The sequence below is a fragment of the Podarcis liolepis genome, assembly GCF_965112155.1.
Source record: "Podarcis liolepis genome assembly, chromosome: 7".
NCBI classification, from domain to species: Eukaryota; Metazoa; Chordata; class Lepidosauria; order Squamata; family Lacertidae; genus Podarcis; species Podarcis liolepis.
Window position 1 is genome coordinate 54,912,116 of NC_139561.1, and position 22,172 is coordinate 54,934,287.

Below are 22,172 nucleotides of genomic sequence, written 5' to 3' on the forward strand. Positions count from 1 at the left end.
GTTATTCCGCCACACAGCCTGGCCTTGGAAGAGGAAGAGCGTTTGGTATATGGTAGCCCCTGATCATGAACTTTGAGCACTCTCTGCAAGCAAGGAAGGAAGGAAGGCTCCACAGGAGCAGCGTGAAGTTTTCTGCTCTGGCCAAGGCCCAGCACCTACATGAAGGCAAGAGGCTCCCCCTACTACCTCTCCTCAGCAATGGCCAGTGTCCCATCACACCCTACTGCTGAACCTATATAGACAATGTGGAACCACCTGGGAATGGCACTGAGCAGCAAGCAGCTGCAGCACCAGGAGGCTGTCAGGGGAAAGCACCACATCTTGGCCACTGCTGCCCTGGAAGAGGAATGAGCAAACGAGTTTGCGCATATCCATTTTTGATGTGCACTGCCTTGCCTTGTGAAGTTAGCTGGACCCCCCTGGACCCTATTCAGCCTGGCGGTTTCCACATGCAAGGCTGCCTTTGAATGAACTGAAATGGTGCATCCTACCAAGAGGAGCTCAACCAGGATGGCGGGGAGGGGGAGGGAGAGTGTTTTGCATGCGCGATGCATCTTTCCACTAAGCAAGCCTCCAGCAGGCAGCTTCTCTCTCTCTCTCTCTCTCTCTCTCCCTCTCTTTTGTGCGAGCGAAAGAATGAAACTGGAAGGGTGTAAGAAAAGCAATATCCTGCAGGAACACAAATGCCTAACGTTGCCACGGCAACAGGCCAGGTGCCAGAAAGGCGCATCAGCTGGGTCCCATCATCTGAGAGCAGCAGAAGCAGAAGCAGCCGAGGCAGCAGCTCTTTAAACTCCCATTATTGGACATGAAAGGGCTGAGGCCACAGAGGCCCTTCCCCTCCCCCACGGACAAGGCAGAGCGTGGGGGGGGGGCTTCCTGGTGGGGGAAGGGGTGCAGCCCAGAAGCACAGCCACCCGCCCCCAGCATTAAGAGCCACCAGATCAGCTGGCAGAGATTATTTTTAAAAATGGGAAGGTGAGATTACTTTTTTAGGATTTAGGCTCAAAGAAAGAAAAGCCCTAGATAAAACCGGCAGCGAGAGATGCTCCTATTCTCTGAAGGTGGGGGGAAATAATAGCATGCATCCGTGCACATATTAATCTGGTTTGCACAGGTCGCTGCAGCTTTTGCCCAAGTTCTACGTAATCTGGAAATCTGTTTTTATTTCTTCTCAGATACTGGATCTGGTCAGATGTGCCTTATGGAAAAGATGAGAGCAGAGACACGCCAAAGGGGGAGGGTGGAAGGAGCAACAGCCTTATTGGGAATGGCAAAGAATGCATGTGTATCACAGTATAAAGCTGAGCTTTTTTGACATGTTTTCATGTATTTGTCCATAACCACAACGATTAGGAAACAGCACTGCTAGGAGGTTTTGGGATTTTGCATCTAATATGTTTACTACCACTGCGGAATGGCTGAGAGTGACAGAAAGTGGAAAAAACACAGCTCAGCCTTCCACATGACACTAGCTTTGCTGAGTGGAGAGCAAAAGCATTTCAAGGAGGCGTTTTCTAGTAATGAAAATCCTGCTGCTGCTGCTGTTGCTGCTGCTGCTGCTGCTGCTACTGCCTTCCCCCAATGCATGTCTATGAGACTTCCTCTGCTAACCAGATCTAGGTCAAGTTAATGTGCCTCATGTTCCAGTTGAACCAATCTGATGTTCGCTCCACTGGCTCATGTGCAAGCTGCCCCAGTCTTGCTGAAGAGGCAGTGCATGAAAGCACACAACACACACTCCTCCTCCCAAGACTCGAATACTCAAGAGTGCCAGGCCTCAGCACCTCGGGAGTGCATCCTGCTGCCTCTTTAAGGATGGTAACACAAAATGCCACCAAGGCTGGAAAGTGGTCTGTGGGGAATTGCATATCTGTCCCAGGATCACCAGTGCAGGAACTGGTGCCGCGTGTTGGAATCGGCTCCCTGAAAACCTCTCATACCCACTGCTGCAAAAGGGGGCAATGTTGGGTCTGGGCTTTGAGCCAGAATTCCTGTAGCCTCCAGGGCTTCAGCACCCTGTGCCTGCCCCGGTCCTTCCGCACCCCTAGCATCAGAGCTACACGATACAGGTGCATTACGAGCATTGCGTAAATGGGTCACTTCTTTCCATAAAATGAAGGCAGCTTTGCAGTACGTGCACATAGCTTATGCGGGGGCAGTGGGAATGCCATTATTCAGGAGATAACTTTGCCACAACGTCGAAAAGAGAACCTCACGGCTTGATATTAGCCTCCTGAGATCCCAGGAACACCATTTCACACAGAATCTACACACAGCAATTATTTAGCACTATTCATTGGTGCTCTTGCATCCTCTTGCAACCTACTTTTGTGCAAAGCTATCCTCTGCTGCTCACCAACAAAAGGGCTCTCTCTCTCTCTCTCTCTCTCTCTCTCTCTCTCTCTCTCACACACACACACACACACGTCCAAAAGTCAGCATCCTGAGCAGAAACATCTGCCTGACACTGCTGTCACATCCCATCCACTCGTCCCACCACCACCACTGGTGGGCAGGTTTCTGGTTACCAAAGGAGTCACCCTGAGCTCTCTGCCTTGCTTCCCTCGCCTGTCTGCTGCCTTCTGAAGAGGCGCACGGTCAAGGGAGCAGAGCTGGCAAAGATAACTGGAGCTAAAGGAAATGAAGCTGGCCTCTGGCAGACCTCCAGTGCTCAGGCAGACGTGACACATTCGACAGCAACTGAGAAGCATCTTCCCTTCACGAAAAAGGAGCTGCTGCTGCTGCTGCTTCCCCCTCACTTCCTACCATCCGCAGAGGGCAGTATCTCAAAGGATAGAGGCCTCCTTATACTTGGGATAGGCAGGGTGATGATGCAACTTGTGAGTTAGCCCCAACCACAGAAAAGCCAGTGAGGGGAGCTCCAGATCCTCCTCCAGAAAGAACAGGAAAAGGTGGTGCTGCTGCTGCCCCAATCCGATGCCACGTGGCTCAGTTCCCCAACTACTAGCATGTCTATTTGTTTAAGTATTTATAGGCACATAAAAACATGGCAATAAAATCAACAGAAACATCAACAGAATCAATAAATACCGGCTAGAGAAAAAAAGAATTCAAGTTTCAAAAGCCTGTCTAAATAACACAGTTTTCAGAAGATGACTACAAGAGGGCAGGGATTGTTTTTGCCGAGCCCTCTATTGGCAGTGAGTTCCACAAGCCAGCCAAGCCCACCAGAAACACCCCATTACAGGATCTCAGTGATGGAGGTGGAGAGCAACAGACCAGGCAAGTCCTTGAGTTACTTTTGGTCCAGGTTGTTTACGGCTAACACAAGAACCCTGAATTGGCAACCAGTGCAGCTCTCTCAGGGCCGAGTAACATGCTGCCAGTAAATCTGCTCCTGTGAGCAGCTTTGCCGCCTCATTCTGGGCAACCCAGCCGGATGGGAGAGTAGAAATAATAAAATTATTATTATTATTCTGCACTAGTTGCAGCTTCCAGAGCAGCTACAAGGCAGCCCCACACAATGTGTGTTACAGCGATCAAGTCCCGAGGTTAGCAATGCATGGGCCAATGTGGCGAGGCCATCCTGGCCACAGAAGTCACCTGGGCATCTAGGTGACAAACACAGACCGAAGAATGTCCTCCAGCTTAATGTTCAGATCAGCTGCCCCTGGGCTGATGGATGAACCAGTGGAACACAACCTGCCAAGTGCAAATAGTACCGTGCTACCAGAAGCTCTTCCGCACAGGTTTCTGAATGGCAGGGGACCAGGCAACAGAAAATGAAGAGGCTGCTGCAGACTCTGAGGCCCCCTAGTGGCCAGTGCCTGACAGAACACTTGATGCTTCCAACTGTAGGGAAATCTAAGACCCCAAGCTGCTCAGCCCCACTGGGAGGTGGGAGGGCTGAAGGGGCCCCATCCATCTCATAGGAAGGCGGCCTGGGCCCTGAACGCAACTCCCCTTCTGCAAGGGCAGGCAGCAAGCTCTCTCTCTCTCTCTGTTACCTCAAAGGGCTCCTCTACTTAATTTTCTTTTTGTACAACCATCAGAGAAAGAAGAAACCCGGTCAAGAACAAGATCTCCCCTATTTGGCAGACCCCCCCCCCAAAAAAAAAGAGTGCAATGTGAAGACTAAGCTTGAGCCCTCTTCCCCATTTCCAAGAGAAACCAATCAATCTTCCAGTGACAACTTAACTAGCCCCCTTTTCAGTGGGGGAAAGGGATGGCGAACTTTGCCCCTTGGTCTCTGAACCAGAAAATTTCACAGTCCCCATCCGGCTTCTGTTCAATCTGGAACTGACATTGCCCGAAAGCAGGAAAGTCCCTCCCTTCTCCCCACACTTATTTAAGCTATTGTGGCTTAACACAAATGCTGGCAAGGCCCCAAAGCAGCAGCAGCAGCAGCCATCATTAGAAGCCACAATCCACTGGGGAATTTATCCCATGCAAGCCCCACTGAAACAAAATGGGATATGCCCAGATGTGCCAACACCATTCTCAATGAGCCATCCACCACAACCCCAAGATCTTCCCGATTAGTCCCCTCCAGTTCAGACCACATAGGAGAGGTTAGGAATTTTGATGACCCAACGTGCACCTTTTATTCATTCGATATTTTCTAAAGTCCAATTCATAACCTCTGACTACCCGAATGTTTTCCCTGAGTCTAGAGTGTACACAAACTAAAAGGAGGGGTGGCAGAGGAGCTTGCCTCTCCCATGGCACCAGCTCGCACATCTGAATAAGTTGCCTGCCTCACCCCAGGGCTGCCCAGTCCCTAAAAGTGCTCTCCCACACCCACATTGTCCCTGGAGGCTGCCACATTCGCCTGCAAATCCGCTGGCCTGCAAATGAAACAGTGACTCCAGGACTACAGCGAGAACAAGGGGAAGGAAGCACATCCGAGGTCACGTCAAGCTCACCCTCCTTGTTCTTTGTAACACACCAAAGTCCCAAATTTCAGCCTTGGCAAGCTGGGAGCTGGGAAACCGGGGGAACTGCGGGCCGAAATCCAACCAAGCACAAATAAAAGCATAAACGGATAAAGGCAGCCATTCACTTTGGCACAAGCTTTTGTTAAGCTTCATTGTACTTGGGATCTGCATCACATGGAGAAAAGCCCCATGGGACTCAGTGTGAAAAAGCCCATTCCACAGGAAAGGCTGGGGCAAGAGGGCTTGCAGCTCTGGGCGATAACGGAGCGAGGAAGGGGAGTGCAGGAAAGCCCTGCAGCAGAGGGGGACACAGGAATGTGGGGGAGAGCATGAAGATCTTCAGAAGCATTTGCAATTTGTCTCCCCACCATCCTAAATGGTTTCAGGACAACCACATGGATGTCTCTGTACCCTGAGCAAATGCCAGTCTCTTCCCTGCCAAACGTCTCAGTGAGCGCCCCCCCCCAAACAAGCACCTCTCCTTCCTTCCTTCCTTTCACTCACCCAGTGGCACCAGGGCCATGGGCTGGCTGTTCCCATGGGATCCTACATTGTGGGCAAGGAGCTTAGCCTCACAGTGGTCTCAAGGATGCTCCCAGGCAATCTTGACTCTGAAATCTCTGGCTTGCTGGGCAAGTAAGACACAGTGTGCCCTTGCATCAACCAACCAACCAACCGGTGGGACTCTTGCCAGTCAAGGATCATAGTGCTGATCCTGGGAAATGGTAAAGGCCTTCTTTTCTTCCCAACCTCTAATCTGATCAATCCACCCAAGGTACATCTTGATCTGGCTTACTCAGAGCCCTATTGGAGAACACCTCATGCCCAAGGCACTGCAACTCCCTGACAAACACATCCTAGGTACCCGAACCACCCATTAGTATCCATCAAAGTTTGGATCCTCCATGCAAAACATGTACCTCCATACCTCCAGTATGCAGCTGGAACCCCTTCTTGAGCATCATGCATTTTGGCTCTCAACACGCCCAGTGGGAAAGCTCAGATCCAACTAGCACTCCAGTTCCCCTTTGTGGCAGGGGGAAACCCTTCCTGGAGTAGCCAGAAAAAGAATTCTACTTCTAAATGTTAGTGGTCTATTCAAGCCCATTCAATTCAATTCAAGCCCATTCCATCTTTGTCTGATCAAGGCTGGCTTTTGGGCAACCTCAGTTGTTCCACTCCTTTTTAGCGTTGCCCCCCTTTCTCCTTGCTTTCCTCCCTCCTGTCTTTTTAAATCTGCTTAGGGAGGGCTCCAGGAGAGGCACAAAACACACAGACACCTTTCACAGCAATACAGATGCAATACAGAGCTCAAGAAAACTTACAGGGGTTCAGCCTACCACCAGTCTCACAAACTACCTTTTTTCTGGTTGTTTGTTGGCAGCAATACATATTACCGATGAAGAGCCAAATGTTCAGGCAGCTTAAGTAACTCCAGGGGTCCAAGTGCCAAGACAATCTCCTGATTAACTGCAACCCACCTACCTAGCCGAAGAAGAATCGCTCCCCATCTGGGAATAGGTTATATCTGAGCTTCAGTTTTTCTCTCACACAGGTACTGATGCTGCTTTGCAGAGATGCGTGTTTGCATCCTTCTTCCCCCTCCAAGGCAATTCAACTCCACACCTGTCTACCTGGCTCCAGCAAATCTTTACTGTCCATATTTGCTATTAGATCCCTCACATTTGTACTGTGTCCTAGATTTAACTTCCAGGCTGCCAGTCCAAACCAAATACTATGTAAATAATAACGGCCTCTATTTGTAATAAACAGCGTATTTCCAAACTTTGATCTGCTATCTGGTTGCTCATTCCTTTCAGTGTAATTTGGATCATGGTATGTGACTCCAAGATGCATGTACTTCCCAACTTGAGGACAAGGACACATGGCACTAACTTCTAACAAAGGATGCCCTGGACCACAATGATCGCTTACTAAGGACCTGCGTGCAGGGCCTCAGCAGCGAAGTGTATCCAACTTCATATATCTTCAGTATGCCAACAATATCCCAGCCTCTTTGCAACAAAGAAAGTAGCAGAGAAGTCAAAGCCAGATGATAGAAAGGGTCTCATCCTGGCGCAAGATCCACCAAGTGGGAATACTTCAGCAGGCAGCTCCCTTCTTGTGAAAGTGAAGCTGAACTTGCCATGGATTTTTATTCTAGGCGATCGCAGGAGGACATTCCTGAGAACCATCCCCTCCGAGTCATGAGGCAGAATCAAATTAGAAGCTTCACCAGAGACAGCAGCCTCTCAGCTTCCAGGCAAATGCGACTAGTACAATTGCTTCCATTATTCAACAGCTCAAACTGCCATGGCCTCCAAGGGAAGCACCATCTGAAGTTTCACGCTGAGAATATGCGACTGAGGAAGGGAAACTCTGAAAGCCACTTCTTTCAATCACCTCTTAACATGTGGGTGGTTTGACAGTGCTTCACTCTGTTTACAACCTAACCCGCTAAATAGAGCTGCCCAAGAGCATCAGTGCTCAGGAGACAATGAATTTGATGAACTTTTCACCTGTCGTCTGAGTAACCTACTAGCCACTTTTACTCTCTCAGTACACAGGTTGTTGTTGTTTTAAAAAACACAAATAAAATAAATGGAGGTAAATGTTTCCAGTGCAGGATTTATGCTCACCTCATCAGACTCATCAGATAATGTCTTTAACAAGATGGGAAACAGGCTGTCTGTATGCCGGAACATCTGAAAGGCAAAAGAAGTCCAAAACAGTCACAGAAGTCACTGTGTCTGGTGCTCTGCCAGAGGCTGCCACCACAACAGCAAAGGCTGCCTCCAGGTTTAAGAGCGTCCCAGTCCTTGTGCTGGAAAGATGCCCTCCTTTCCCGCAAGCTTACCAAACAAACTCTGCAGCTGAGGCCAGAGTCACCAACTAGAGGAAGGGCTTCTTCCTTTGAAAAGTATTCTATTGCTTTTTGATATATTGAACTAGTTTGCACGTAACACTCAGCAAAACTGTGTTTTAACATGAACACGCAGAGAGGAGACAAACCATGCAGCCAAGGTTTTTCTTGATTTACAGCTCATGGTTTGTCTGCAGTGAGACAGGTCCCAGGTTCAGAGCACTTTCCATGCCAAACCACAGCTTAGGTCAGGGCAGCGCAGCAGCATGGAGGGAGAGAAAAGCAGCTGCGATCTCCTCTCGGGAAGCCTGTGTGTTCACACTGAAGCATGGCTTGGCTTAGCATTACATGCAAACTGAGCCAGAGCACTCATAACCGTAGCACTTTCAGCAGACTCTATGTAAAGAAAGAAACAATTTAGGCTTCCATCCATTACAAGCAGCTTTATTACCAAGCCAATCAGCACCAAAAGGGGGGGGGGGCAGAAAAGCTGGAGGAGAAAAGGAAGAAAACTTCTGCAATTGAATGTTTCAAGCTCCCAAATTTCTCTGACTCAACAACTGTGCCTCACTTAATAAAAAAAATTAGTTCCTTCTGGGCTGAAAAAGCACATGTATCCTGAGTGCAATGCTGTACAGTGGTACCTCAGTTTTCGAACAGCTTAGTCCCCAAACAACTTGGAACTTGAACGCTGCAAACCCAGAAGTCAGTGTTCCGGTTTGCGAACTTTGCTTTAGTAGCCGAATGTGGTCCTGAGCTTCCATTTTCACTGTTGCACTGCTAATTTGCACACCCCCCATTGTAATCAAAGCCTTCCATTTTCGATTGCAGTGTTCTGAGGTGATATTTGGAGCTTATATTTGGTGCTTTTGTTTTTGCTATTTTTTGCGTTTTTGTTTGTGTGGCTTTTTCGTTTTTGTGACTGTGGCTTGTTCTTCGTTTTAAGATGGATTGATTGTATGACTGCAGAAATGGATAAAAGCCCCCATCCAAACAATGACTATCATCAGTGCAGGTACGAAAAAAAATTAATTTTAATTTTTATCATCTACAATACTGTCTTATTTATTTTATTTTATTGTACAGTACATTGATTATTTCTTTCATCTTAAGGATCAATGGTCTCATTAGATAAAAAAATTCATGTTAAATTACTGTTTTAGGGGTTGTTTTTAAAAGTCTGGAACAGATGAATCCATTTTGCATTACTTTCTATGGGAAAGCATGCCTCGGTTTTGGAACGCTTTGGTTTTGGAACAGACTTCTGGAACAGATTCAGTTTGAGAACCAAGGTACCACTATATTCTTAAGAGGCAAGCTTGCTTTCCAAAGCTTTAAGAATAGCATCTTAGCTGCTCTTCAAGGAAGAGTCAGGAGGAAAAGAAACTCTAATGTGGGCCAATGGCCATGCTGCAGGCCTGATCTGATCAATGAGCAGACTTGCCTTGCGAGGCGTCTTGATGTACAAGTGATACAGCCACTTCAGGACTGCTATCCGTGTCATCATCCCAATGGTTGAATCGTGAAGGTGACAGTCCAATACTTGGACAATTCCATCGAGGTTCAGGGTCACCTGGATTCTCTCAGTGCTAAAGGTAAAAAGAGACAGAAGTTAAGATCAGGCAGGAACATGGTTTCATTCATTCACTCAATGAATTCCTATACCGCCCTTCAACATAAATAACCTCAGGGCAACGTGTACCATTTGGTTTCCCTATTGTCAATGGCATTTGCTGAATGACTTCTTCTCAATACTTAGCTGCCTATATTGAGTCCATATAAAAACAGCACACAGAAAATCACAATGCAACAGGCTCCTTGGTTCATCATTTCACCTCAACAAACACTTCCCATATATACAGCTTTCACCTTGCAAAGAGACAAAGTTTATCTCATAAATCACTAAAATATTGCTCCTTTGCTTGCTTTCCTAAGCTGCCAGCTGAATGAAAGCAAAGTCATTCTCTATTCCAGTAATGCTGGCAGCTATTTTCCAGCAACTGTTCCCATCCTTTGTCTGTAGATTGAATACTTTTTTCCATTTTGCTTCCACCATTCCATTTTGTATGCTTAAGAACAAACCCTTAAAAATCTGTGGCAACTAAAGCAACTGCTGTTGACTGAGTACCATCTCATGGATCTGTGTGGCTGCATGTCGCTGAAAAAAATTATTCTCTTTGGCTTTCGGAAGAAGGAAAGCAACATATTGACATTCCATCCCATTATGAAAGATGCACACATAACCAAGAGGATGTAACTTATTTCCTCCCTGCTCCTGGTGTTGCCCTGCATGCTGCAAACCCCCTTCTGTGATTTGTCTTGTTACTAATAATAGCTTGTGCTTATTGATTTGGTCCCGGGGGCACGTGATGTAGCCACATTGCAAAAGCCACACAGGTTTGCGTCTTGTCAGTGCACGGATGTGCAGACCACTTGGAAGCGCCATGTGCATAGTCTTGAGCTCCACAACGGAAGAACAGTGGGATGTCAATATATTACTCCAGTTCCAAGGAAGTACAAAGGCTCCTGCTACTCCCAAGGGCAGATCACGTCTCCCTTCCAAGCAGATTTGGAAGGAAGAGAAGAAAATAGGCAGCCTCACCGTTAGCAACCAATTCAGTTCCATACAGAGAATGGCTGGAAGGAATGCATGCTGCCCCTTTTAGGAGGTATTAGGAGGCATGCATGGAACAGAGAAAAAAGCAGGTTTATATTACATCTATAAAATAATTTTAAAAATATTTTTAAAAAGTCACAGGGGATATTATGCAATCTCATTTCAATATTCCAGAAGACACAGGGAGCAAGCCCACCAGGTACTGCTGACTCTGCACCTTAATTTTACTGGGGGCTGCATGGGACCCACTGCCCTGCAACAGCGCTGCAGAAAAGCAGCTCTTGAGCTCGGCTCATTTCCTGGTCACAAAGCCTCCAGGATGAGAGGTGGAAGATGCTTCCAAGTGCCAGTCACTGGGCAACAAAAGGGACAGGAGGGAGACATGGCCTCCCATGTCCTGTTTGTGGGAAACACTTGGCTGCGAGTGCTCCAATTGAAGAACAGCCTTTACCAAAGGTGTCATGGGCTTTGAAAACACTCAAACTCAGGATGAAAGGGAGAAACATGCTAAGAGGAAGGCACACTTGGCATACCATCACCATGATCAACTCCTGCCCGGAAACCTATGTCCCCACTTTGGAAGGATGTATGGATGCAGAATTCACCTCCACAGTCACTTATGGACTCATTGTCAAAACCGTGTTTATGGAAGACAATCTTACTTGGCTATGAGTGATCACCAAGGAAGAAGAAGAAGAAGCAGCTGCTGCTGCTTGTGGGGTCCTCACTGAGGTGTCTGATGGGCCGCTGTGGGAAAGAGGTGGCCTGGGTGGTTAGATCCAGCATCAGGCCTCCAGTGCTCTAAGGCACTTCTCTTTCTCCACCTCTTATGCAGCCCCTTATCTGTGAGTCCACAGCTAACTGTGTTGACTGCTTGCCTCCAAATCACCACATCCACTTTTGACTCCTCATTTTCATTGCTCCTTCTCCAAGAATTTTTCCTTCCTCTTGGCCATTCTCACCATATTGATCAACTATCATTTGTTACTATTGCAGTTCAAAGTTTTGAGGTGCTGTTATTGTTAAAAGTCAAATCTATAATTACTTCCTATAAACCTGTACGTGGAATACAATGCACCAACAGAACGTTGTGTATGGATCACTTTCCCCACAAAAGCCTACTTGTGCCCCAAGGTCATCCTCAGGGAGGAATTGTGAGTGCCCTCATTCCCCCAAAGCAGCAAGTAATCACCAGGAGAAAGGTCCATCACAGTGCCAATGCCTTGCCCTGGCACCTACGCTCAATATCCTGTCAGCACTGAGCAAAGAAAAGTTTTACTCTCCCAGGCATTCCAACCATGAGTTCCATTCCCAAGGCTTGGCCTTTGTGCTGCTCTGCCATCTCCTGGTCTAGACTGTTTTATTGTAACATAACATTTCTTTAAAAATGAATACATACAGTTCTGGTTGTTGCCTCATCTAAAAAAGGGCACCTGAGAGCTGGAAAAGGAGTGACTAAAAGTATGTGGTGGGGGGAGGTTGGGTTGAGAACTTCCCCTGCAAGGCAAACTGCAAAACTAAGATGACTAGGGGAGGAGAAGGGAGACTTGAGGAGCTGCAGAATTATGCATGCTGCAGCACAGCCTTTGCCAACCTGGTGCCCTCCATGTGTTTTGGAAAACTCCTCCCATCAGCCCCAGCAACCTTACAGATATGCAAGCTTCCAGGTATACAAGAAACCCAAGGCTGCTGAGAGGGCCACACTCAGGTTCCATGCTGCCTTTAAATACACAAACAGACTGTCATGGCCTGTTCATTTTATGGAGTGAAGGCAAGCTAACTGTCTGGGCAAATGCCACTCAATTACCACCTCCTCTGCTTCAGCAAAGTTTTTATCCCACAGGATTCAGCTGCTTTGCTCTTTCTGCCCACTGGACAATGCCCATCCCAAATGCCCGGAAGGGATCCTGCAAAACTGCTGAGTGCCCAAAGGCGGAACACCTGCCACTCACCAGCTTCTGCTGCCATTTGAAATCAGATGTTTTGCACAAACTCAAATGCTGCCCCTAGAGACAGCCAAAAGCAAGTTTCATAGCTATTCACAGAATTCAAGTCTAAACAGCGTTTGGGTTTGTAATCTACAGTTTGTGGGTTAGAAGGAGGAAGTTTACTATCCCAAGCACAGGTGTGCTTTGACCCACATCACCTCATTGTGGGGGGAATGCATGCAGAAATATGCTCGCTTCATCTGAATGCCTCCCCCCCCCCCAGTTACTTGCAGGAAAGAACCTCACATCATTGAGAGGTGCCTCATAGTTCACCATCTGCTCTGAATTCCTTCTAAGCAGCATCCTCTGCCACCAAAGCCCTCTGCAAACCATGGTTTGCAGCAACTCAATGGCACTATCCAGTCCAGCGCAAGATCCAAGCATAAGAATGCACAGCAGAATCTCCCCATCTGTAAAATGCTACAGAGGATCCCCCAGTTTCATTAACAAGAGGCAGTTGTTTTTTACCTGGCTGGTATAAAGACACTGGTGTTGCTGAAATTGGAATCGCCGGAGGCATCCAGGCAGCCTGCAGGGAGACAGGTGTCAGTTAGCTTGAACACGGCACAACACTGTCAGAGGAACACAAAGGGCTGGCACTTGCAAGGACTGCTCCCCAAACAAAATAGTGATGTGGCCCCAGGTAAGAATGTTCTGAAAACATCAAGACAGTGAGGTAGTCAGGTCTGTAGATAACATTCGGGATGATGAAAACCAAGCAGCCTCATTGCTGAGGTCCATGGTGCAGCTGACACTCTGAGCAACTGCCAAAATGCCTCTGTTGAAGACCTGGCTTCATTTCCAACTGAGCCTCCCCTCACCGGGAACCTGATCAACAGTTGTTGTTTGCTTCTCTCTCGAGGACACCATCCTCCACCCTTTTCTTACACACAGAACTACTTGAGAACACCACCTTTTAAAACCCAGCCAATATAAGACAGGCTAAGTGACTGGAGATACAATTTTCCCCACTATGGAGTGATTGGGTAGCCTTGGAACACAATGTCTTGATTGGCTCACCTTTTCCCAGTCTTTCCATGGTGAGAAACTAGTACTGTCCTATCTCCACTTGTTTAGCACATTATCATGCCGCTCCCCTAGCCTTGTACTTTTCTCAGGTAACCCCTTCTCTCCAGCCCAACAGAAAACATATTGCAATATACCAAAGTCCAGGTCATGAGAGCAGGGATACGTATATGCACAAAAAGCCAGACAGAAAGACAGTTTGCTTTGGGGGGGAAAGGACTTACCGCCGGAGGTCACCTCCTGCTTGGACAGAGATTCATCCTGATCACCCTCCATTATCTGGGGGGCTGTTGTGGGCTGCTTGGTCTCATCAACCTCATCATCTTCCGGAATAACCAGCTTCATGAGGCTCTGGTTGCACACATTGGCCACCTCTTTGATGCCTGCACCCCAGGGATGTAAGGAACATTCATTCCCAAGTCATGTTCCCAATCACCATTGTAGTAGGCTCATACAGAACAGGCCCTATGGCAAGAGTCTAGCCTCAAGATCTTTCACAGGGGCCCATAGGCACTAGAACCACAGACAGGGGAGAGGGAGGGGGTGCTGGACCAAGCCAAAAGGGGCCAATAAGATGCCTCACTGGGAACCCCACAAGCAGGACCTGAGCACAAGAGCATCTTTCCCTACTTGAGATTCCTAGCAGCTTGTATTCACAGGCACACTGGCCCTGACAGTGGAGGAAGAACATTGCCATCATGGCTTGTAGGCACTGATAGCCTACTCCATGAATTTGTCTGGTCTTCTTTTAAAGCCATCCAAGTTGGTGGCTATCACTATTTCTTGTCGGAGTGAGTTCCATAGCCTTTAAGTGCTAGAAAACTGGTTTCAGGCTGATTGGTTTTCAAGACAAAACCTTTTAATTTTTAGGCTGGCAAAGGTTGCATCAGATATCAGATTTGGCAAATGTTTAGAGAACAATACAGCACAAGCCCTCTATCAGAAAAAAATAGGAAAGATTCTCAACTCATGGGCCAAAAGGAATACTGAAGTATGCTTGATTCCTTCTCATGGCCCAGCCCAAGCGATGCTAAATCTTTCAGTAAAGATACCGAACAAAAGAGGTGTCCACATGAAAATGGCTCTCCTACTGAAGCCAGTCCTTTGCTTAAGCATCCCAGGAAAAGCAATTGTGGGGCTGCTCTGATGTCAAGGAAAGCACAGAAAGCAGAGTTGCTTATGGGGCTGCCCCCAGTCCTTTTCATGATCCACAGGCTCACAAGGAAGCAGCAGCAGCAAAATCCTCCAATGGCGTAAACCAGGGCTGTTGACTTAGCCTGACCCTCCTCCCTCCTTTCTGCCAGATGCTGACGGACATTTGTGAAGGAAGGGATGGGAGGAGGAGGAGGAGGAGGAGGAGGAGGGAGGCAACAGCCTCTGCTGCAAGGATACTCTTCTTCCGGTCGTCATAGGACAGGCACGGCAGGACAGCTGTCAGGATCCCTGAGGAATATGGCAGCATCACCCGGCCAGCCAGCTGGATGAATTCGCGCATCCAGCACATGGCAGTCAACTGGATTAGGTCATCTGCAGTCAAAGTGATCAGGAAACAAAAAGGTGGTTTAGCAGGATGCCTGGAAAGGGGTGGGTGAGGTGCCTCTTTTTCCCCAGGAAGCCTTCCCTCCTCTTCCCTCCATCACTGCTGAACAGTGCTGCTTCTGTTCTGCTCCTATGCTTTGTCTTGTGGTTTCATTTTAATAATACTTGTTTCAGTTGTGATGGTTCTGGAACACACATGAGGATTATACGGTGAAGGGTGGGCTGGAAATACAAATAACTTACCAGAAGCCTGGCAGTGAATCACCAAGATGTTGGCCATCTCAGCAAACTTGACACTGGAAGGGTTCTTCTTGATCTCTTTCAGAAATTCACCAAGGGCTACTTCACACCTGTGTGCAAGGGGGGGAAAGCAGGGGGTTCAGAGATAGGTCTTCTGCTATAGGGGAAATAACATGAAAGGGTGGAAAGGGAAGCAGAGGCCCTTTTCTGTTCACTCATTCTCCTCACACAGACAGAGGACACACAGTCAGAGTCTCCTTGTTGGGCATCCAGCACAGGTTCCAGCCTAGAAACTTTGGTTTCTACCAAGACACTTGAACATAGAGCCCTGAAGTTGGATCACACCAAGATGGGCCCATCTCACCCAGCATCCTATTCTTCAAGTGGCCGAGAAGATGTCCCTGTGGGAAGCTCTTGAGCAGGACACACAAGGCAACAGCCCCCTCTTCACACCCAAAGCTGCTGCTTCCTGTTTAAGAGTGTCAACTGGGTTGAAGCTGAAGGAAATGGTGATGCAACTTATGGAGCACTGCCCTGGAAACAGGGGGGCAAAGCCTGCGTATCAACAGCCAAGCAGTTATCCCCAGATCCAGCTCTGCACTCACATTTTACGTATCTCCTTGCTGTTATCACCCAGGATCTGGAAGAGGCCATCTAGAATCTCTGGCAGGTAATCCAGAAGGTTGATATCTGGAACTGACTCCAGAACCAAGATCTAATTCAAGGGGAAAAGACAAACAAAAGGAAGATGATACAGAAGCGCAGTGGCAAGAAGTAGCATGTGTCTCTTTAGACCTAGACCGGATTTGCCACAAGATGTCAAGTGGTGCTTTTTGGGTCCTAGAGCAGCTTGCATAATGGGAGAGGAGGAAGGGGACAGAGAGTGGGGGTAACATCATTTCAGGGGCAACCTTCAGCCAGCCCAGCCTGGCCTTTAGCAAGTGAGTTTCTAAAGGAGATGGGGTGTTCTGGAAAATTAGATTATGTGCCAGTGGCGGACCTACATTTCGGGGGCCCTGAAGATTGAACTGTCATGGGAGCTCCTTGCAACCAGAAACAAGGTCTAGGTAGCCACTGTTATCTTCTTCAATGGGGTTGTTGCCATGACAGATCCCCACACATTCACATCTGCGCTACTGACTCTCGGGATTGTTGAAATATATACAATAAAGCTCAACTCAAATTGGGTCTACTATGAGCTAGGGATGCGGGTGGTGCTGTGGTCGGTGGTTTGAATCAGCGCAACAGGGTGAGCTCCTGTTGCTTTGTCCCAGCTTCTGCCAACCTAGCAGTTTGAAGCACATCAGTGCAAGTAGATAAATAGGTACCACTGCGGTGGGAAGGTAAATGGCATTTCTATGAGCTCTGGCTTTCATCACAGTATTCTGTTGTGCCAGAAGCGGTTTAGTCATGCTGGCCACATGACCCAGTAAGCTGTCTGTGGACAAATGCTGGCTCCCTTGGCCTGAAAAGTGAGATGAGTGCTGCACCCCATAGTCGCCTTTGACTGGACTTAACTGTCCAGTGGCCCTTTACCTTACCTTACTGCTAGAACTAAACATTTTAAGCAGTGTGGACTAAATTCACTTTTGTGGCCCCTCCAGGATTAAGGGGACTGCAGCTTAAGCTTCATTTGTTTAATAGCAGATCTCCCCGTTATGTACATTCACTCAAAAGAAACAAGACCCAAAAAGTCTTTGAGATACATGGAAGATTTGCCTCACTAATCATTTAAATTTTTAGCCAGCTCAAGGTTAAAATATGCTCCCCAAAGTATTTGAGACTGACAAGGTGGAAATCAGCCTTTCACACTCTGAAAGGTCATTTTAGGCCACTAAGAGGCACCTCACATAGAAGAGAGCTGGTGCCTTCAGCACCAGCAAGTCTTCACTGGTAAGGAATTCCACACCTGTAGAAAGTCTCTCAAAGGCCCTTTTCATGCAGCCAGGGCACACAGGTGGTCAGCACAAGGGACTCCCTTCTGCTAAACCTGCAACAGGGCTTGGAAAGAAGGTATCAGGAAGTCAGCAGCTACTGGTGACAAACTGCAAACAATGCCAAGGAGAAACAAGAAAGGCCTTTCTACAAAGGAACTATGCATCACCTGTTACCAGCAGTTTCTAAAAGAACCATCAAGAGCAACAATATACACAGCAGCTCCAGCTGCTTCCCAAGCAGGTAATAAGCACCCCCATGCTGCTGTTTATACCACCATCCATTCCAAAGTATCAGAAAACACTGAGCTGACAGTTATAAAACACACTGCTCACTTGAAATGCCAGAGAAACAAATCCCAGCATCAGACCAAAAACACTTACCCAGGAAATGATAAACTGTCGAGCATACTGGTTGTTGGAATAGATTCTCTCACGCAGCAGTGGAATGAAGCTCACCAGATCAAAGTTGTTGCTCTCGGTCACAATGTCCTAGAAAGTCAGAGCCAATGAGCATGAGAATGAGCCTTGACTCCCTTCCCATCACTGCTTGAACCCTACATAAAGTCCAGGACCTCTACCACTCTAGAAAGGAGAGAGAGCCTTCCAGCCATGCATAAGCTCAGCCTTCACCAGCCAGGAGTCTTCCAGATGTTCCGGACAACATTGTGGTGCTTTAAGGGCTGCTGTCCAGTCTTTTCCTAACAGAGATGTGGGTTCTGGCTGATGCTGTCCTACAATCTGCTTCATATGCTTGCTGAACACACCATGATAGCCAACACTTGCCTTTATATTCCAGTGTGAATGTATGACCTCAGCATTTGTAAGAGGATGATCCCTGAACACCCCCCCCCCATTTCCAAGCATTCTGCAGAGATTTAATGTCCTTAATTTTCCTTTTGAACTAATTTCCTTCTTATTGAAAAAAATCCATTTTTGAAACCAAATGCAACTACAGTTAACTTAGTTGGCAAATCTCCAGCCACCATATGTATACAAAAGTGAAACATCGCCAACTAAATTAAACATAGTCCCATCTGGTTTCAAAAGAGGAATCCATATGCACACAAACACACTTGGTAACGTTGTGTTCTTGATCAGTCAACAACACTTGTATCAGGGGCACAGGTCCCGAGGGTTAATTATTAAAACCAGCATTAAGTTCCTGGTTGCTGCACTCTTGGAGGCTCCATGACCAGAACCCTTCTAAGGCACAGCGGCTTCGTAAACCTAGAACTTCAGGTAATTTACTGTGTTCCAAATATGTTTTTACTCTGTTGATGTGAATGTGGTTGAAATCATGCTCATTACACCACTCTCCCCCCACTTTTCTCCACTTCCAGTTGATCCTCAGAGTTCTGGTCATGAGGGCAATGCCCTCCGTGCTAAATTAGTTTCCATGTTTGGTATTATGACCAACAGCGATTCTGTGGAAGAGCTGGTTCCTCTTTCATTTCCTAGTTTTTTGGACTCTATGCCTTCTTTCAGAGAACAATCACACCCTGTCCGTTTTCTATAGAGGTTGTGAAGAACCAAATCTCCACAATCTTTTATTTTTTAAAAACCCTGTTTGTTTCCCTTGTCCTAGATGACCAAAGCCTCACACCATTTTAAATATCTGCTCTTTGTTCTCTGGAGTGCTTGAGAAGTCCTCTGGTGGCTCAGCCAGATGCCCAGGCAAAGGTCAAAGCTGCTTCAGAGGTTTTACTGTATAGTTTTTTCTTCCCCTTTCCTAGGGAACTCAGATACTCTGTTTCTTCTGGAAGAGGAAGCTCGCTTTTGTGTAATTCTGCTTGCTCTTCAGGGAACAACCAATCTCAGAGGACAGTGGGAACAAGGAAGGTGACCTTTGATCTCTAAAGAAGAAGGCTGGTGAGCAGCATCTGCCTTGCCTCTAGAACAAGATGGCTTGTTTCTTAGCAATCTAGGATCCAGTGCCAGTAGCTAGAGCATCCAGCCAGAGGTGCATTATGCATGCTCAGTTTGCTTTATGAACCTGGTTTCAGTTTCCCATCTTTCAAACTCCCATAAATTTCTGATTCCCTTAGAAAAATTAACAGAAGCGTTTGTCTGTGGGAGTTGGGTCCACATTCCAGTGCTACTTAGTTCCAACACAGTCTCCAGCCTTCTCAGGTGCCTCATATAAAGCATGAATGGCAGGGCTGCTGAGAACATGGTCTCTCTCCTGGCCTGGGACTCTGGCAAACACCCAAACTCACCACTTTCTGCAAAATTACCTTTCATATTACTCATCACTTGTATCACACCCAGAAGAACATTCTCACTTTTTTTAGCACCTTTCTATATTTAAAACTTGAAAACCAGGATAGTGGATTCTACATGAGATCACAAATACCACAATTTGATACCTGAAATCAGCCAAGCAAATTCCTAGGTTCTTTGCCTTATTCAACACCCCAAGACTAATGCAGGAAATATGCATCCCTCCATCTGTAACCTATCCCCGGCACATCATGAGCTGCTGTCAGCAGGAAGAACTGTACCTTCAGAAGCCGGTCCAGGAGTTCAGATCCACTTTTGACATTTGGGTCTGGATCTGCAGCAAGCTAGGAAAAACAGAGAGAGTATGTGGTGTGGCTGAGCCATGTGCATAAGACACTAGTAGTGACTTGACCAAGAGACAACTATTTTCTGTTGGCTATTGACTCCCAGCAATCGGACAGTGACACCACCTCCTGTCTGACAATAAACTGAGCTCCAGAAATGCCCAGAAAGTGTGCAAAGCCAGAGGCAAGCCCCACCCACAGGTGCACACCACCATCCGAGCTATGGTTGCCATGAGCAATCTGGAAAGCACATTCATGGACCCCTGGACCAGACTCTCTGCCAGGTTCCCAGAGCTCTTCTGCAGCCATGTTAGTATTAGGGGGATGAACTGGAGTGAAGGCATCAATGTAGGAGGAACATTTTCCTCTAGGGGATGCTTATGGAAATCCTCAGTGCCATCTCTCAGCCCCAGTTGTCCAGAATCAGCACCCACACCTCCAAAGAGCCCCAGAGCAGGAATATACAGGACATCAGAGACCTTACATGTGTGAGACATTCTTGGCCTGTCAAGAAAACCCATTACCTTGCTCAAGCCATCAAACAGCACTTTGAAGTGGGGGAGGACAGAGCCTCTGGCCACCTTCACGATGTTGTATAGGGCCTCACAGGCGTAGTACCGCAAGCGGCTGTCAGCATCATTGAAGCATGTCAGCACAGGCTCAATGAGCTCCTTCAAGTACAGACCAGAGTCCTGCAAATCAAAACACAAGGATAAGGGGGGGCGCGGAGCCATGGACTTAAGCAGTGGCTACACCAGAGTGGAGCCCCTGCTTTCTTGCAAGTGCACCGGGGTGGGGGGTGGGGCTTAGAATAGGGCCAGCAAACCTGGCTAAGAACAGAATGCCCAGGCACTGACTACAGCTGGAGTCACCAACATCATGCTTGTGGGCAACATAGATTCCTCAGGCACACAGTCTCCATCCCTTGTCCATTTTTTAAAAATGAGATGGGAGCGAGTTGTTGTGGGGGGTGTTTCCTGTTTTGTTTTGTTTTTTGCCTGTTTTGGGTTGGTGTTGGTCTTTGGGATGTGGATTGGGGGCCGGGGGGGGGGATTCTTCTGTGAAATGAACATTTGTTGGTCCCACAACAGTTTCTTAAGTTTCCAAATGTGTCCTCAAAGCCAAAAAATATGGGCACCCCAAACCTGGAGCAAAAGCTCCTTACTATGCAGCAAAGGCAAGAAAGTCCATTTTAAACAGTGAGAGGAGATGGGCCAGTATTCAGCCTCTTTTCAGGAATGTAGGAAGAGCTGTCACTCTGCTAACAAGAAGTACCATCTCACTTGCCTTTTCTGGCCGCTGATGGGAGGGAAGGGAACCTGTTCCCTTCCGACAATGCCAGAATAAACAAAAGGTGGCTCAAAACTTGGAGTTCCTTATTAGCCAAATAATGTGTGAATAAGCCCAAATTTTGCCAGGGAAAATGGCAGGAAATTGGTCAAAGGCAGCTGGAAGCAGCACACAGCTTGACTAAATGCTTCCCTACATATGAAGATGTTACTAGGAGATATTTCTTAACATTGCACTAAATCAGCATTAGAGCTTAATTATTCATAAAGCTTATTTTTGGAGATTGTGATAAATAATTTTGTAACTAATTTGAATCCATTTTTTAGATTTCCAAAGTCACCCATCACAGAATGTCTTCCTCCTCTGGAACAAATGTGAGGTTAGAACAGACAGCCTCTCTCTTCTAACAGAGGACAAGGGCTCATGTTCTCCTATGGGGTCAAAGAAACAGCAATACCACCTACCTTCCCAAGAGCAATGGAGCAGGCTGCCAGGCCAATAAGCCCCCCTTTTCGACTATGTGGGTGCTGGGAAAGTGCAAACTCCTGAGAAAGAATCTGAATCACATGCTTGATCTGAGCTGTGCTGTTCTGAGCCACAAATTCACGCACCAGCCTAAAAACAGGAGAACAAGAAGGCTGTATCCTGTCTCACCAGGTCCATGTCTGGCTCCAGTTTAACATGAGAAATATATTTCTTTTAATTTAGCTGGCCATTAGCAACCCTGTATGCCCACAAATGAATCATCTATGAACAAATGAAATGGAGCCAGAAAACTGGTCCACCTTGCCCAGTTTTGCCCACTCAAGCTGACAAGTAGTTTTGCAAGGTGCGTGCAGGGAGAAAAGCTTGGTCTTCTCTGTGGCTGGATAAGGCCCCTCCACCATACGAACAGCAGCCTGCCTCTGTGTCACCTATTTCAGGGCTTTATCTCTATGCCTGGTATGTGGTGAGAGCGGAGAAATACAGGAGTGAGAGAAGAGACGCAACTTCCTCAGAGCTGCTGTTTGTAGATCCCGCTCTAAACCAGCACTCCCGCCCCCGCTCAGGCCTGCTCCAAGAGAAAGAAGAGGCCCTTCGGTGACAGGATGAGCAGGAGCAGCCAACGGGCCAGCCCTTCAGCAAGGGGAGGCGGGCGCTGAGGAAAGGGCTTTGGCTCAGAGGCTGAAGCCCCGCCAATGGCACCTCAAGGCAGGGCGGGGAAAGA

At 47.5% G+C, this 22,172-nt stretch overlaps 1 protein-coding gene across 2 annotated transcripts in view; it reads right to left on the reverse strand.

Moving 5' to 3' along the window:
- The window catches only part of VAC14 (VAC14 component of PIKFYVE complex), a 68,610-nt gene that overhangs the window by 45,831 nt on the left and 607 nt on the right, over positions 1-22,172 (reverse strand). Inside the window, exons 2-12 of one of the 2 annotated variants that reach the window (XM_083514966.1) lie at positions 21,430-21,580; positions 20,200-20,367; positions 19,613-19,675; positions 17,493-17,600; positions 15,780-15,889; positions 15,178-15,284; positions 14,788-14,922; positions 13,620-13,778; positions 12,838-12,898; positions 9,209-9,353; positions 7,541-7,606 (exon numbers count right to left, since the gene is read on the reverse strand). In XM_083514966.1, the coding sequence (XP_083371092.1) occupies positions 7,541-7,606; positions 9,209-9,353; positions 12,838-12,898; positions 13,620-13,778; positions 14,788-14,922; positions 15,178-15,284; positions 15,780-15,889; positions 17,493-17,600; positions 19,613-19,675; positions 20,200-20,367; positions 21,430-21,580 (1,273 nt within the window). The remainder of the gene's footprint in view (positions 1-7,540; positions 7,607-9,208; positions 9,354-12,837; positions 12,899-13,619; positions 13,779-14,787; positions 14,923-15,177; positions 15,285-15,779; positions 15,890-17,492; positions 17,601-19,612; positions 19,676-20,199; positions 20,368-21,429; positions 21,581-22,172) is intronic. The other variant, XM_083514967.1, reaches the window with a different exon arrangement.